Source organism: Microtus oregoni, unplaced genomic scaffold, assembly GCF_018167655.1.
Source record: "Microtus oregoni isolate MIOR12 unplaced genomic scaffold, Mior012 000063F_ref0000156, whole genome shotgun sequence".
Taxonomy (NCBI): Eukaryota; Metazoa; Chordata; class Mammalia; order Rodentia; family Cricetidae; genus Microtus; species Microtus oregoni.
The window spans coordinates 10,402,538-10,418,602 of record NW_024543873.1 but is presented as its reverse complement, the minus strand read 5'-3'; the positions used below and the strand labels follow the sequence as shown (position 1 = coordinate 10,418,602).

The following is a 16,065-nucleotide window of genomic DNA, read 5'->3' as shown; positions in this document are numbered from 1 at the left end:
GTGCTAGCTAATCTCGCTACTGGAGAAAAGAGTCACCACTAAAGCCACCCCCAGGGAACCCTCAACAGCTTTGAAGCCCCATAAGATCTAAAGACTCCAGATTCCCAAGGATGTTTTATTTAGTTTCGCGGACATCCCCAGAAATCCCTCCCGCTGTTTGAGCTAGAGAGAGCTAGTTGTGGAACTCCCTCAGATCAAATGGGAAGCAGGAAACCTGGTGTTTCCAGGGCATCCTTTCCCAACTTTTCCTTTTAAAGGTTTGGTTCTTTTTCACCCTGGCCTTACCTACTAACAGGCAGCAATTCAAATTCTCTCCCCAATTTATCCATGTCCTGTGTGGGTTTTTAAAAATTGTTTCTTCCTCGTGGATTTATATGATAATGACTTCAAGTTCTTATCAAGAACAATGCTAAACTCCAAGCATTATTTCCTTCACTTCAAGTTACAAATAAGTTCTACCTTTTATTGGGTTCCATTATACAATTGTACAGAGTCTCGTGATTATGAAGCAGTCGTTAAGCACATTGAACGAATGGTTTTGAGCTCTACTTTTCAGCATATAGATTTTACCTAAAAAAGTACAAACCAAGCACAGTGGTGCAATTTTCCAGGCACTTCCAAGTTGCTTAAATATTTACAAATACGTAAGCACCCTGTATGAAAGCATGACGATTTTGGTGTCAGGAGGAAACACTCCCTACATATGAAATGTCTAAATTTTAACATTTGCACAGCTCCAAATATTCCTGAGAAAAGTCAGTCTCCTTGTCATTTCTCTGCAAATCTCTTCATACTTCAGCATATCTTGGGGAACCATAACCTCTGTCACTCGATGTACCACTAATTGCACAAAACACATGCAACGTGTTGTTCATCCAGGGAGAATGCATTGTGTCTTCTGGTAATATCTGAAGGAAAAACAAACCAAGAAAACCGCAGCATTATCATCAGCTGAAGTGGCTACTGCCTTAAAAAGCCTGTGTGTATGAAATTACAGGCATGCTTTAATTTATCACTGACACTGGGCTATTTAAAATGACGGGAAGCAGAAAGAGCAAAGAATAACATTACCAGCATCAGTCTTCACAGCTGAGTTACAAAGGCAGCGTATCAAAAAAGCAGAAAAGATCTGGTTACTCATTAGGAAAAATAAAAGGTCAGGAAATGCAAAATTCAATTAAACCAGACAGGGTTCGTCCTTTGGATTCCATTTTAATATGTCATCACAAAAGCTTCAAGCATGCATCCCCCTTGGGCAAGCGTTTATGGATCACCTATCCACTTTCTAACAGCCATTTTCCGAATCACCCAGGGACTTTTCTAATAGCCCTTCCTGCAGACTTGGGATAATACTGAATCAAGATAAAAATCAAAGTGCCTATTTGAAGAAATTACGACGACATGAGCTAACTGATATAAAAATGAACTAAATATAAGATCCAAAGGTTATATTTTTTATGTATGTAAAGATATACATACATGTTGGCATACATACTTTAAAAGTTAGTCTGTTAATGTGATCAAAGCCAAAGCAACAAAGGTTTTATGCTTAAATGAATTAGAGGAAAGGAATAGAACACACATTACATTGCCTCTCTTTGAGTCCTAACTCAGGTCTTAAGTTTTTGTTTGGCTCAGTTTGGCTTTTTTTTTTAGTATTGGGTTTTCGAGACTGGAAAGATGTTGCGTGGTTAAGAGCACTCCTGTTCTTTCAAAGGACCTGAGTTTGGCTCCCAGTGCTCTGATTGGGAGGCTCACACTGCCTCTAACTCCAGCTCCAGAGGATCCCACACCCTCCCTTTTCTCGCTGTCATACTGCATGCAGACATGCATGCATACACGCACGAGCGCATGCACCCATACACACACACACACAAACACAGAGTGAACACATGAAAACATACACAAGTGAAAAGAAAAATCTAAAAAAATGGGTGTGTTGGTTAGGTGTTTTTTTTTTTTTTTGTAAATTGAACACAGGCTAGAGTCATTTGTGAAGAGAGAACCTCAACTGAGAAATGTCCCCACTAGACTGGTCTGGAGGCAAGCCTGTGGGGCGTTTTCTTGATTAATGATTGATGGGGGGGTCTGGCCCATTGGGCAAGCGAGCCTAGTTTGTATTAAGAAAGTAGACCAAAACTGGGTGGTGGTGCACATCTTTAATCCCAGCACCTAGGAGACAGAGGCAGGTGGATCTTTCTGTGAGTTTGAGGCCAGCCTGGTCTACAGAGTGAATTCCAAGACAGGCTCCAAAGCTACACAGAGAAACCCTGTCCCGAAAAACAAAAACAAAAACAAAACAAACAAAAAAAGTAGGCTGAGCCAGCCGTGGGGAGCCTGCCGTTAGGCAGCACTGGGCCATGGTTTCTCTCCTGACTTCCCTCACTAATAGACTGGGATAGGGACCCCTAAGTCAAATAAACCCTTTCCTTCCCATGTTGCTTTTGGTCAGAATGTTTTTTATCACAGCAACAGAAAGCAAACGAGGACATCAGGTTTTTAAATTGGCTTCGAGGCTTTAGTGTTAAGCCCTGGTCTACAATGACAATTCCCTGTGTGCTGTCATTTGTGTTGTCATAAGTCTTAGACTTAAATCTTTTTTTTTTTGTTTTTTTTTGTTTTTTTTTTTTCGAGACAGGGTTTCTCTGTAGCTTTGGAGCCTGTCCTGGAACTCCCTTTGTAGACCAGGCTGGCCTCGAACTCACAGAGATCCGCCTGCCTCTGCCTCCCGAGTGCTGGGATTAAAGGCGTGCGCCACCACCACCCGGCTAGACTTAAATCTTATAATAAAGGAATTTCGTTTTACAAAAATCTTAACTCGTGGCACTAATCTGAAAGCATGCTACAGAATTAACTGGTGACTAATCAGTTACTCATGCCTGTCAGATGTGACAAACGGGGTGCTTATTGAGACCGTGGCTAAAACCCTACCATATGCTACAGTGGCCGCTGCCAGCTCTATCTAAATAAGAAATCTGCAATTAATAATCATAAATTACGCTGAATTGCCTTGCCCAGACTTAATACAAGGGGAGGAGCTTAGTCCTACCTCAACTTGATATGCCATGTTTTGTGGATACCCATGGGAAGCCTACCCCTTTTTGAACAGAAACAGGGGAGGGGTGGTGATGTGGGAGTGATTTCTTATTAATAAAGAAACTGCCTAGACCCATTTGATAGGCCAACCCTTAGGTAGGCGGAGAAAACAGAACAGAATGCTGGGAGAAAGAAGCTGAATCAGGAGTCGCCATGATTCTCCCACTCCAGGCAGATGCAGGTTAAGATCATTCCTGGTAAGCCAGCTTGTGGGCTACACAGATTAATAGAAATGGGTTAGATCGATATGTAAGAGCTAGCCAATAAGAAACTGAAACTAATGGGTCAGGCAGTGTTTAAAAGAATACAGTTTCCGTGTAATTATTTCGGGTAAAGCTAGCCATGCGGGTGACCGGGTGCCGGGGACGCAGCCCGGCTGCTCTTATTTCAACAGGGTGGATTGCAAGGGATGGCAGAGGGGAGGTGTGAGGAGGGAATGGAAGGAGAGGAGGGAGGGGAAACTTTAATTGGGATGTAAAATAAATGAAAAATGTAATTAATAAAAAATAATCTTCCAAAAAAAAAAACCCAGCAAAAATGTTTGGTGGGGGGTGGCTCACACCTTTAGTCCCAGCACTTGGAAGGCAGAGACCAGAGGTCGAGGCCAGCCTGGTCTATAAGAGCTAGCTCCAGGGCAGCTAAGATTGTTACACAGAGAAACCCTGTCTCAAAACAAACAAACAAACAAACAACCCAGACTACAACAACAAAAAACCTTAAATTATTCTTTTAAATTTTTATGGTCAGAAGTAAAACAAAACTTAAATATATTTACTGTCTATAAGTATGAAAACTTAATGTATACTTTGGTATACTATAACAAATTACATTGAAAACAATCAAGAAATATTCAGGCCATTTCTTTTTTCAAGGAATAATTTATGGGGCTCAATGGAACAGCTCCTATTTCAGTATGTACTTACACTATGTCTTATTTTGTGGGAGTATTATCAATCTTAACATATATGACTGAAAAAATTCTTTTAGCCTAATATCTAATGGAAGATATCAATTGACTTATAAAAATCACTATAAGTTTAATGGTTTTCATAAACATGAATATATAGAAATGAAGACTTTTCTTAGTTAGCTAATGTTAGCTCATGTTTGTCTAAAATTATGGTCTCCAACTAAGAAAAATAGCGATGGCTTAATGGAGTAATTGATATAGGCAGGTGGGTAAGCTAGCTGATCTGAAAAATTCATGCTTTAAAAAGGGGGGAAATGGTAAAATGACCATTCTAAATATCTTGATCATAGCAGCAATAAGAAATTGAATAATTTGCCTTGAATTTGAATAGACTAGGCAATGCAGCTGCATGCAAATGAAGTAACTGTCAGACAGTATACACGGGTTTAAAACAGCATGTGCAATTGTTTTCTATCTTTCATGAAGGAGTCATTGTTACTCTTTTTTTCCTCATGTATTAAGAGCAATGAGGTAATTAAGCAGACAGCTGTCCCCCCAGGGTTTCTCTGTAGCTTTGGAGCCTGTCCTGGAACTAGCTCTTGTAGACCAGGCTAGCCTCGAACTCACAGAGATACACCTGTCTCTGCCTCCCGAGTGCTGGGATTAAAGGTGTGCGCCACCATCGCCCGGCTCAGACAGCTTCTAAGAACGAGCTATGTACACTATTTAATAACAGAATGCACCCAGGACAATGATGCTGTAGAGATCTATGCTCCTGTTGTGCTAACAGGTGAGGGTGAGACGCAGCCAAAAGCTTCCCTGTCTTCTGAGTCTTCTCCCTTGACTACTCTGGGGAGGAAAAAGAAAGGGACCTCTGCATGCCCAGCAGAGATGCCTTGGTATGTACGTTCAGTCCTAGATAGGCCAATAAGGAGAAAAAGAAGCCAAAGAACGTTGGAAGTTCTGCAAGCCTCCAAGGTTCCAACTACAAAGAATGGATGCTTAGGAGACTGGACCTGATCTCATTAACCACTTAATTCTGGCCCATCCTGGTTCTCCATAACGAGCAGATGGCAGTGATTAGAAAAGTAAACTCATGGTCACACCCAGCGATGAGATTTCTCAAAGCTCTTTAAGTCAAAGCATACCGAAGAAATGTGGGGACCTGGGAGGTTTAACTGAGAGTCAGCTAGCTTTTGTTGTCTGACAAGTCTTTCTACCAAGCACTGGGCTGAGCTATAAGGCAAGCTATGTGAGAGTCTCCCACAGGGAGTGGCTGCCTTCAAACACTCAAATCCAGATTCTAAAATAAATAAATGAACTTCTCTCTTTGCAGGACTAGTCTGTTTTCTTTATTTCTCCTGTCTTGTTTATACATACCAAGCTGGCCTAGAAACTCCATAGTAGTCCAGGTTGGCCTTGAACTCACTATCCTGGAATTACCAACGTATACCACCATGCTAGACTTTAAGGGTCCGCTTTCAGAATATATTGTCTGAGCCTGGCATGATGACTCATGCCTATAATTCCAGCACTCAGAAGGCAGGGACAGGCAGGAAGAGCAGGAATTCAAAACTAGCTTTGGTTGTATGTAAGTTTGAGGCCCATCTGGGCTAGAGGAAACCTTGTCTTAGAGGAAAAAAAAATAATTTGTTCTGTGTTTTCATTGAAGAGAAAATAAAGAAGGCTTTATGATAAGCTCAAACGCTCTGTCAGGGAGGAAGCAGATCACTCTGCCACAACTTTTACAACATGATAAAGACGTTTTACTGGCAATCCATATGCAAAGTGGATGTAAACACAAATTCCAGGGCCTCAGCAGATAGTCTAGCAACACGACTCAGGATTTCTAGAAGGGTCAGTGGAGATGAAATGTGGGAAGTACTTAATGATGACAGAGTTTGACTATGAGCAAGGCTCACTTTAATATTTTCAGGCTGTTTTCCTAAGGTAGTTCTAATTATTCCTAACACTTAGTGATTTAGCCTATCTCCTATGTAACTGTATCTAGTTAAAAAGGTCTTATTGTATTTGCATATGTGTGTGTGTGTGTGTGTGTGTGTGTGTGTGTGTGTGTGCGTGTATGTGTGTGTCTTTGTTTAGGTTCAGGAGTGTGCATGGCTTGCTGCAGGTGCACTGGATGTGTGTGTGCTCGTCTGCGGAAGTCCGAAGGATGACATTGGATGTCCTCTTTGGGCTCCACTTTGTTTACTGACTTAGCCATCTCCCCAAGTGCCCGGGTCTACCTTCTTCTAACCAAGATAACTTCACATAGGAACTTGGCTACTGGCCCAGTCTTTTCACCTCTTTGGGCCGCTTCTTGAGAGACTCTTTTCAATGCTTACAGAAGATTAATTCGGATGTGCTTAGACAGTTGGCTTTAATGCCACGGCACAAAGAATAAAATGATCTCTTACTGATCACCACTTCTACAGCGGTTTTAGGTAACTGCTCCAAGGTACAGTCACATTACAAGACTAAAATGGTGGAAGATACGAGGTAAGCAAATTTTAAAGTATCAGCTAATGGGCCAGTAAAATGACTCACTAGTTAAAAATGCTTGCAGTCAAGCCTAAAGTCAATCCCTGGCCCCCACATGATGGAAGGAAAGAACTGAGTTCTGCATGTTTTCCTCTATCTCCACATACACACTATGGCACACATGTACCATATTACATGCGCACTGTGGCTTATATGCAACGCACACCTACAATCCACACATGCACACATGGTAAATAAATTAAAGTGTAATTTTAAAATTTCAATAAAAATTTAAATTTAAAAATTTAATATAAACTAAATAATTTAAGGGTAATACATTTCAAACTAATGTAGTTTGCTAAGTAGTGCTTTAGGGACCCCAGATGCTGTCCTTATTTTGAAAAGTGTTAATACTTGCCTGCTCATGGATAATGTCAGACAATTCCTTTACCATGTCTCTGAAATTTGATTTTAGCCCTTCATGGTACTCGATTTGATCCTCTTTAATTAGCCGCTCATTTAGTTCAAGTGCAATGCTACATGCTTGTATAAATTTCCTGTGGATGAACATGAAAACAGAAGATTAAACTTTCGTTACTGATTCTTACAAAGTGTCACCCACCATAGTTTGTCAGTTAACTTTGACTATGACTTTCTTAAAGAAAGATTGGAATATTCCACTTTCTCATTATTAGCTATGGTCACTTCTTAAGTCTGAAACACATTTTATCTTTCTTCTTTAGTTTCTGATCTGCTTTTAAGACCTGGTTCGCTACCAGGTACATGCCTTTAATGCCATTATTCAGTAGGCAGACACAGGTGGGTCTCTGTGAGTTTGAGGTCAGTCTGGTCTACATAGCAAGCTGTGGGCTAGCTAAGGCTTTAGAGACAGAGCCTGTCTTGATACAAAACAAAAGAAATCAATACCTGGCTCAAAACATATGCCTCTGGTGTTGCAAGGGGGAGGGCCGCTTGTTCGTCCAGGCCACCCAGCTAGCTTAGCCCGGAAATAACCACACAAAAACTGTGTTCATTAAATCACTGCTTGGCCTATTAGCTCTAACATCTTATTGGCTAACTCTTACACCTTGATTTAGCCCATTTGTATTAATCTATGTATCGGCACGTGGCAGTGGCTTATGGGCAAAGATTCGGCACATCTGTCTCTGGCGGCTCCATGGTGTCTCTCTCTGACTCTGCTTTCTTCCTCCCAGAATTCAGTTTTGTCTTCTCTGCCTACCTAAGTTCTGCCCTATCAACTAGGCCAAGGCAGTTTCTTTATTCACTAACCAATGAAAGCAACACATGAACAGAAGGAACTCCTACAACACCCCAGGGAAGCTTAATGGAAATATTTACTGTCAAGCTTCAAACAGAATTCATTTGGGGCTTACTAGTAGGTCAATAGTGTTGTATATTACAGGTGCAAAGTACTTGGGCTGGTAGGAATATGGACAATGAGTAGAGGAAATATAAAAGTCTTTCCCTTGGTTATTTCTTATGTTTATATTAATGTTTCTCTCTCTCTCTCTCTCTCTCTCTCTCTCTCTCTCTCTCTCTCTCTCTCTCTCTGGTTTTTGGAGACAGGGTTTCTCTGTGTAACAGGCCTAGCTGTCCTGGAACTAGCTCTTGTAAACCAGGCTGGCCTCGAACTCAGAGAGATCCGCTTGCCTCTGTCTCCTGAGTGCTGGGATTAAAGGCATGCGCCACCACCACCTAGCCTTCATTCATTTTCATGTGCTTAATGCATACATTTAAGAATGGATGCATAAGGGGGTAAAGCATCCCATTGCATGCATGTTTTGTATTCTTGCCGTAGAAACTAGGGGAGTCTCTTGCACATGCCAGGCAAATCCTATTCATAAATATTGATGAATGGCTGAATAGTGGCTACTCTGCATCTGCATAGGTTACCATCTTTCTTCTTAGTCTATTTTACTCTACTTGTCCTCATGTTCCATAGTTTAATTCTGTTTCCATATAAATCAGACTTTTCTCCTGATGATTCAGACATGCCTTAACTTACAGGGCTACTCACTGCAAACAAGCTAAGGCATTCCCCAGACCTGTGGAGTCCCAGTGGAAGTGAGAACACAGAGACCAGAAGAAGTCTGTGTAACCTTTCCAGCTCCACTTCACTCCTGCCCTAGATGGTCTGAAATGCTATAAGGCAAGGTCAATCGGGCAAAGAAGGAAATCGCGTAATGAATGTAGGGCTGTGTTTGTGTCACTTAAAATATCCAAAGCAATAAAGTAAGCTGGCATATTTAATCCCTTGGGTCACAGGAGCAGTGTTAGTACTTCAGAGCATGAAACAGATCATATGGTTCCTGACTACTTAAAGTGCCATTTGGAGGTAAATTAATCAGTGCAAACGCAGAACTCAGAGAATGCCCTTACTTGGCAAGCATTTCTACTGCTGTCTTTTTTTTTTTCTTAAAGAAACTGGAAGAAAAAAAAATAGAGGTATGATCTGAAAACTAACACTTACCTAAACATGTCTTTCAACTCATTCACTTTCTTAGGTGGATACTTGGTAGCTTGACTTTCATTTAAGAAGGCCCTCGCATAGGCTAAGGGACCAGCATTGACCTAAATTACAGAAGAGAAAAAAATGACAGTGTGGCCAGCATGTAAGCAGGAGGAAATTTTGCATTTTTCCTTCTCACTAAAACCTCCAAGGGCTGAGGGGAGAGCAGATGCACAATAAGATACAGAAGAAACCCAGACCTCACTATCAACTTACGTTTCTGAGACGTTTGTGTGAAAAATCATTAACTAAAGGGATTAGTCTGATAAAATGATACACCAATAAATTAGTTAATGATTCCTGATGCATGAGTACAGGGCTTGGCGCTTGGCTGGTCTCAGAGGTTTATGTTAAAGTCTCTGACATAATATACCATTCATATAAACTGAATGGGATTTATTTCTTACATGAAAAAAAAACACAGAATTGTTTTTCACAGCCAATATAAGAACATATCACACAACTGTATTCAATGCTTGCTCTGCGCCCTTATTGGACGAGCACCATACCTGCACAGAGACGCAGCCCTGCAGCTTCAGCTGAAGCTGAATCATGTCCACATCAGCCGAGGAGCAAAGCTTGTGCAGCTCTGCAGTTCTGTCTTTTATTTCATCAGTAGCAACATCTATTGGCTTTAGATTCACCTGCTGCTCACAGTGGATAGGAATCCTCTTTTTCACATAGGGAAATGAGTTGGAAGCTATGAAAAGGTAAAGACCAATTTTAGAAAATCATTTACTTGGTGGAATCCAAGGAAAAACAACACAATCGCCTTGTTTACACCTTCTGCTTTTTCTTAAAAAAATTCCTTAGGGTGCCAAATAGTTCCTTCTGCTTCGGGTTGAAAAGATAAATTATCTTTATGAGATACCTCTAAGCAATTAGGAGTGACATATGGGGAAACGATGGTTTATTACAAGGCCATGATTATATAAACTTGTAAAATAACAATGATTAAAATTTCAGTTACGTGTTCCTGCTGGCCAACTGGTAGCTGTGTGTATGAGAAAGTACCAAAGCAACATAAAGACTCCGACTCACTGGTCAAGATGCTCCGGCGTTTACACTGCTCTTCTATGCAGCCTTGCTTTTTGCCCGATAAGGTATAAGGGGCCTCAAAAACAAATCTGTTGATATTATGATTTCTTTCAAACTCTGTCTTCCTTTCTGTGAGTTCTTTGTCATCAAAATAGGGCTTCACATAAGTGACTTGTATATGAGCAAATTTTGGATCAAGTTCCTTGGCATTTACCTATAAAGAAAGTTGTTTGTCTTTTTTTAAACCGAAACCAATGGAAAGAAAATGAAAGTATACCTTACTGCTTTGAAACCACACGAGAAACACTGGCATTGCAATTGTGCCCCTGATTGACTGGAAAACTACCTGGGGGAGATCGTGGCTGGGTTTTATAGATAGCTTATTTATTACTAAAAGGAAGGTATATAAAACCCGGAGAGATTATAGAAATATAGAAAGAACAAAAGACACATTTTAGCCCTCAGCAATTAACACGATCCACATCCACATTTCACATATTTCTTTCCCTTCCTTCTTTTTTTTTCCTGAGACAGGGTTTCTCTGTAGATTTGGAGCCTGTCCTGGAACTAGCTCTTGTAGACCAGGCTGGCCTGGAACTCACAGAGATCCGCCTGCTTCTTCCTCCCGACTGTTGGGATTGAAGGCGTGCGCCACCACCCACCTCCAATTGTTTCTAGACACATATATTCTGAAAACTGAGATCACAATGAACAGTTTTATAACCAGAGTCCTTAAATATTTATTAAATATATAAATCTACTTCAATAAGAAGATATTATAACTAGTATAGTTTACACTGGAGCATTAACACAATTTATTTATATTATTTGAGACAGGGTTTCACGTTGTATTTCAGGCTGGCCTGAAATTCAGTAGGAACCCACAGCAGCTTTGATTTTACAGCTGTCTCCTCCTTTAGCCTCTCCAGTGCGTGAATTACGGGTGTGAATTCACGCGTGGCTTGATATGACTTTTAATGGCTGAATGAATACACATGAGTTACTGGTTCATTCCCTTACTAACAGACAATTTGGTAACTTTCTAACATTTCGCTATTGTAAGTCATACTTTGGTGAACAGCCTTGAATTTATAAGTGTTCTTTTTTTCTGATAGTTTGCCTTAGGATACACGTTTGGTAGAAAAATATTGTTTAGTTCAAAGTTTTATATAGCTTTAAGGATTTTAACAAATTACCTAATTATGCCACAAGGTAGCCTATCAATTTGGATGTCCACAAGCAATGTTTGATATCATGAGTAGTTTTAAAAAAGATTTTATTTTGATTTTATGTGTATGAGAGTTTGCCTACATGCATGTATATGCACCATGTGCATGCAATGTTCGCCATGATCGGAGTGAACATCAAAATCACTGGAACTGGAGTTAAAGATGGTTGTGAGTCATTATGTGGGTGCTGTGAACCGAGCCTGGGTTCTTTGCAAGAGCAGCAAGTGCACACAACCACTGAAACATCTCTTCAGCCTCCAAGAGTAGTATTCTCCTGTACATCAGTTTAATCCTAGCTAGCAGAGGAACAGAACACGGGGACATACAGCGATTTGATGTGGAAGACATAAGAGTTTAGTTGTGGGATTGGGGATATATTCAACTGGTAGAATGCTTGCCTAGCATGTACAAGGTACTTGGTTCAGTTGCCAGTAACCACCACCACCACCACCACCACCACCACCACCACCACCACCACCACCACCACCACCAAACACAAAAGCCTAGCACAGCTGCTGGTCATTTCGTGAGGCATCTCAATTCCATGCCAAGCAGTGCTGCTGCTGTCCTTGCTGAAGGGTCCCCTGCCGGCTCGCAAATTCTACCCTTTCTCCTTAATTTGAAACAAAACTTGGAATCTGCTTTCAGTATTTCCCAATGAAACCAGCCTTGTGTCCTGGGTGCTTACTATCTTTGTCATTTATCAGTCACGCCTGTCTGTGTTAAGTAAAAAAATAAAAGAAACAAACAAAATCAACACAAATCTCCCTGCATACAGTCTCTGTATCTTTTTCCTCTCCATATTTGCAGGGGGGAAGTAATGTCTTAACACTGGGTAACTTCTTTAAACCCCTTCTATTTACTTGGCTCGCTGGGAAACATTAACCTTTCTTTCCTGTTTCACTTATCTTAGCCAAAAGGCTCAGAAATAATTCTCTCACATTTAAAAGCTGGAATTTTCTAGAAAAACCTCAGTCAAAGTAATTATTTAGCTAAGAAGAAACATAAATAGGAAATAAAAGGTCAAGTAGTACACAGGGTATATATGAATAGCCAAAAAAAATCCTTTCTAGCAGAGTCTCTAGGTCCATTTCTCAGGGATAATCATAAGCAACATTTTTTTCTATCTTTGACTCTATATATTTTCTAAACATACAGAGATAAGTTTATGTGGATTTGCAGTTTTGATACAAATGTATTTATTAACCCTATGTCCTGCATCTTGCTTTCTATTATTTAATGACATATTTTGATATTGTCATACTGATATGATAAACCCTTTGTGCTGCCAGACATGGTGGCTAACAACACCTATACTCCTAGCACCGTGAAAAGCAAAAAGTTTGAAGCCAACCTGGACTACACAGGGAGTTTTAGCCTGCCTGAGCCACAAAGTGAGACTGTCTCAACACCTTCCCCCACCAAAAAAGCAACAATAAAAATATATCACTCTTTTCATTCCTAGGAGACTATACATTAAAATTATTAGCCAGGCAGTGGTGGTACATGCCTTTAATCCCAGCACTTGGGAGAGATAGAGGCAGGCGGATCTCTGCGAGTTCAAGGCCAGCCTGATCTACAGAGCAAGTTCCAAGACAGGCTCCAAGGCTACAAAGAAACCCTGTCTTGAAAAAAAATATTACTATTATACTTTATTCCTCCCATGCAGGTAGCTATATGAGTATCAGGCTCTTTCCAGGCTTATATAGCGCTACACTTCTTTAAACAAATAAACTTTTAAAATAAATATAATAGAAAACTTTAAACATGATATTTTTGGCCCAAAGGACACACACATTTAAGATAGTGGAAGACATTGCTAAACTTCACTCAAGTTGCCTGTGCCTTCACTGTGCCTTCAAGCAGATTTTGTTCTTTGGCAAGCACAGAAGAATGGTTTGTTTTGGATTTTGTTTTGCTTGGCATGGTAGCTCAGGCTCATAATCTGCCTCCCCGTCCTCCCAACAAAAACCACACATGCAAAACAATGTTTTCAATTTTACTTTTAAATATTAAAAATCGAATTCCTTATAGAAAGTGGCAAAATAGTTGTAGAGAACCGAGGAATTACCCTTCTGCAGCTTTTAAACCATCGCCGGATGACTTGCGACAGAAAATACAACATAAATGCTGGGCAATTGCTTGTTATGCTCTATTAGTTAGGGAACAGTTAGAAGGAAAAAGTCTTCTGGCTTTGGTAGTGAAGACCTATAGTTTGAGCACTGAGGAGGTAGAGGCAGATCCTGCATTTTAGGCCTACCTATGTCAGATCCTGTCTAAAAAATGCTTGGCCAGCGTGAGTGTTGTGTGACAGTTTCCTACAGGTTAAAGCCCCCCATCTTGGTCCCTAATATACAGGCTATTATAAAGGGATTCTAAACAGTCCATTCTTCAAGGTGGCTCATCAAGAGACACAATATTCTAGGACATAAAATACTTCATCTTACAGGAAAGCTTGCTTGAAGAAATAAGAAACCTTATAGGGTCCCTGAAACTGACCATATTCACTAGGTCTGTCCTTTGCCAAGGCATACATAAGGACCGCTGAGAGACATTCACAGACAAGCAGCTGCCTGAAAGGGACACTTTCTAGTCCATGGAGCTGCCTCCTTTTGGGAGTAGCCATTTGGGAGTGGCCTTTGGGTGACACAGCTGTCTTGGAGTTACGTCTAGTCTACTAACTAACCTCTTACCTATAGTCCTATAAATCACTCTGATCAAACTCACTGGTTTAACAAAGTAAACTTTGGTGGCATCCTTACTTTGGCCTCTCATTGGTTTTCCATCTGGGATGAGTAGATGTTTGTTCATATCTCCGTGGGAATAGTGACATACAACACTGGGCTTCTTAGGGGATTCCAGACTAGCCTGAGCCCCAAAGTAATAGCTTGTCTCACAACAAAGTAAAACAAAACAACAAAACCCAAAGGTCTGCACGTACGCAGTACAGATACAGTATTTTCTGAACACTTCAGACCCGTGGTTGGTTGATTCCACGGCTGTAGAACCCCCAGCTTCGAAGGGATGACTGCCGTTTTTATACAACTAGGAACGGCCACTTGTACCCCACCTGTGAGAGTGCAGCATCATGTGAGGAGTCCCGACAGGGGTTCTGCAGCAGCACAATTGGGCTAGGTTTCCAGATGCAGAATTAAAGAGAAAGACGCCTTTGGGCCAGAGTCTGGCTCACCCATAACTTCTACAGTGGTCATCATGGGCATGCGCCATGAGACTGTGACTTTGTTGTGAGACAAGCTCTTACTATGGGGCTCAGGCTGGTCTGGAATTTCCTGTTATCCCCTCAATGACAAACCACAAAAACTAGGGAAACTTATGGAGCAGCAGAGAGCATTGCCAAATATTCATTTGGACCCTTTCATCACATCTACTTTGAAAGGTCTTAAGCCTGTGTTCAAGATAACAGCATTCCCAGGGGATACAGGCATGTCTAGGAAGTGAAAAGGTGAGATAGGTGAGATTTTTCTCTCCATCAATGCTGTCTACTTGATTTCAGGTGCTTTGTTGGAAGTTGCTGAGTAAATGTAGCCACAAACTCTGCACAGGGGAAGCCCTTTCTCTTCCACCTCAGCATGAACTCTCATCCTGGCAACTGTTAGGTCACAGGCATTCTGAGTTCCCAAGGCTGTCTAGAAGCAGCGGTACATTCCCTACAAAATAGCCTCTCCTGCTAGAATTTTTCACACCTCATTATGGTAGGGTTTAATGGGATGGATACTATTTGGGGCAAGACCAAAAATGTCTCTCTGGAAACCGACTTCATTGGAAATGTGGCCACAACCCATGCTTGTAATCCCAGCACTAAGGAAGTTAAAGGGGAGCACAGTTGTTGAGTCTGAGATCAGCCAAAAACCAAAGCAAAACATTGGGGGTTGGGAACTGCAGTAAAACCCTTGAGAATCCAGGCATGAGGACCCGAATTTGAGCACCAGAACCATATGAAAAAGCTGGGTGTGGCACCGGACACCTGTAATCCTAGTCCCAGGGAGACAGAGACAGCTGGGCAGCCAGCCAGCTAATTTAGAGAGTTCCAGGTTTAGGTGGAGAGTGGCTGAAGACATTCAACAGTGACGTCCACCTTCCACATGCATGTGCTCACATGTGCATATAAACATATTTGCACACAAGCCAAATAAGAACAACAATAAAATGCAAGTATGGCCACTCTCATTGAATTGGATTATTTTAGCACAATATAACAACCCTCTCTGTCTCCGGATGATTTGAGCCATACAGTAGCCAACTAAGAATCCAACTAAGAATCATGCTGTACTTAATATGAGGGTTTCTGCCTAGTCTTATTGTAGCTTATTATGCTGTGTTTGGTTGTTATCTCTGGGAGGCCTGCTCTTTTTTTTTTTTGAAGGGAAACAGGAGAAGTGGATCTGGGGGAGATGGGAGGGGGAGGGGAGAACGGAGAAGGGCAGAAGGAAGGGAAACTTCCTTTAGGATGTATGAGAGAAGAAACAAAGAGCCAGGCTGTAGAGCTGAATGTTCAGCAGCTGAACTGTATTAAAAACCCGTCTCTTCTATTATTATTAATGAATGCTTTTAATGTAACTGTATAGTCACTTTCTACATAGTAACTCATTTTATGTGCATAACAACCTCATGAGGAAGGTACAATTGACAAAAATCAAATACAGAGGGGTTAAGTGACATTCCTATCATCACACCGTTAACAGAGAATGGAGATTTGAGCCCTGGTCTCCCTGATTTCAAAGCCTCCATTCTTTCTGTCATCTGATAGATTCTACTTCCAT

General features: G+C 41.1%; 1 protein-coding gene across 1 annotated transcript in view; it reads right to left on the bottom strand.

Annotated features, from left to right (window-relative positions):
* Window positions 1-750: 750 nt before the first annotated feature.
* The window catches only part of LOC121439847 (dedicator of cytokinesis protein 11-like), a 200,977-nt gene continuing 185,662 nt past the window's right edge, over window positions 751-16,065 (bottom strand). The window contains 5 exon segments of the mRNA XM_041640459.1: window positions 751-908; window positions 6,906-7,044; window positions 8,979-9,079; window positions 9,527-9,717; window positions 10,059-10,269. Of these exon segments, the coding sequence (XP_041496393.1) occupies window positions 789-908; window positions 6,906-7,044; window positions 8,979-9,079; window positions 9,527-9,717; window positions 10,059-10,269 (762 nt within the window). The 3' untranslated portion in view covers window positions 751-788.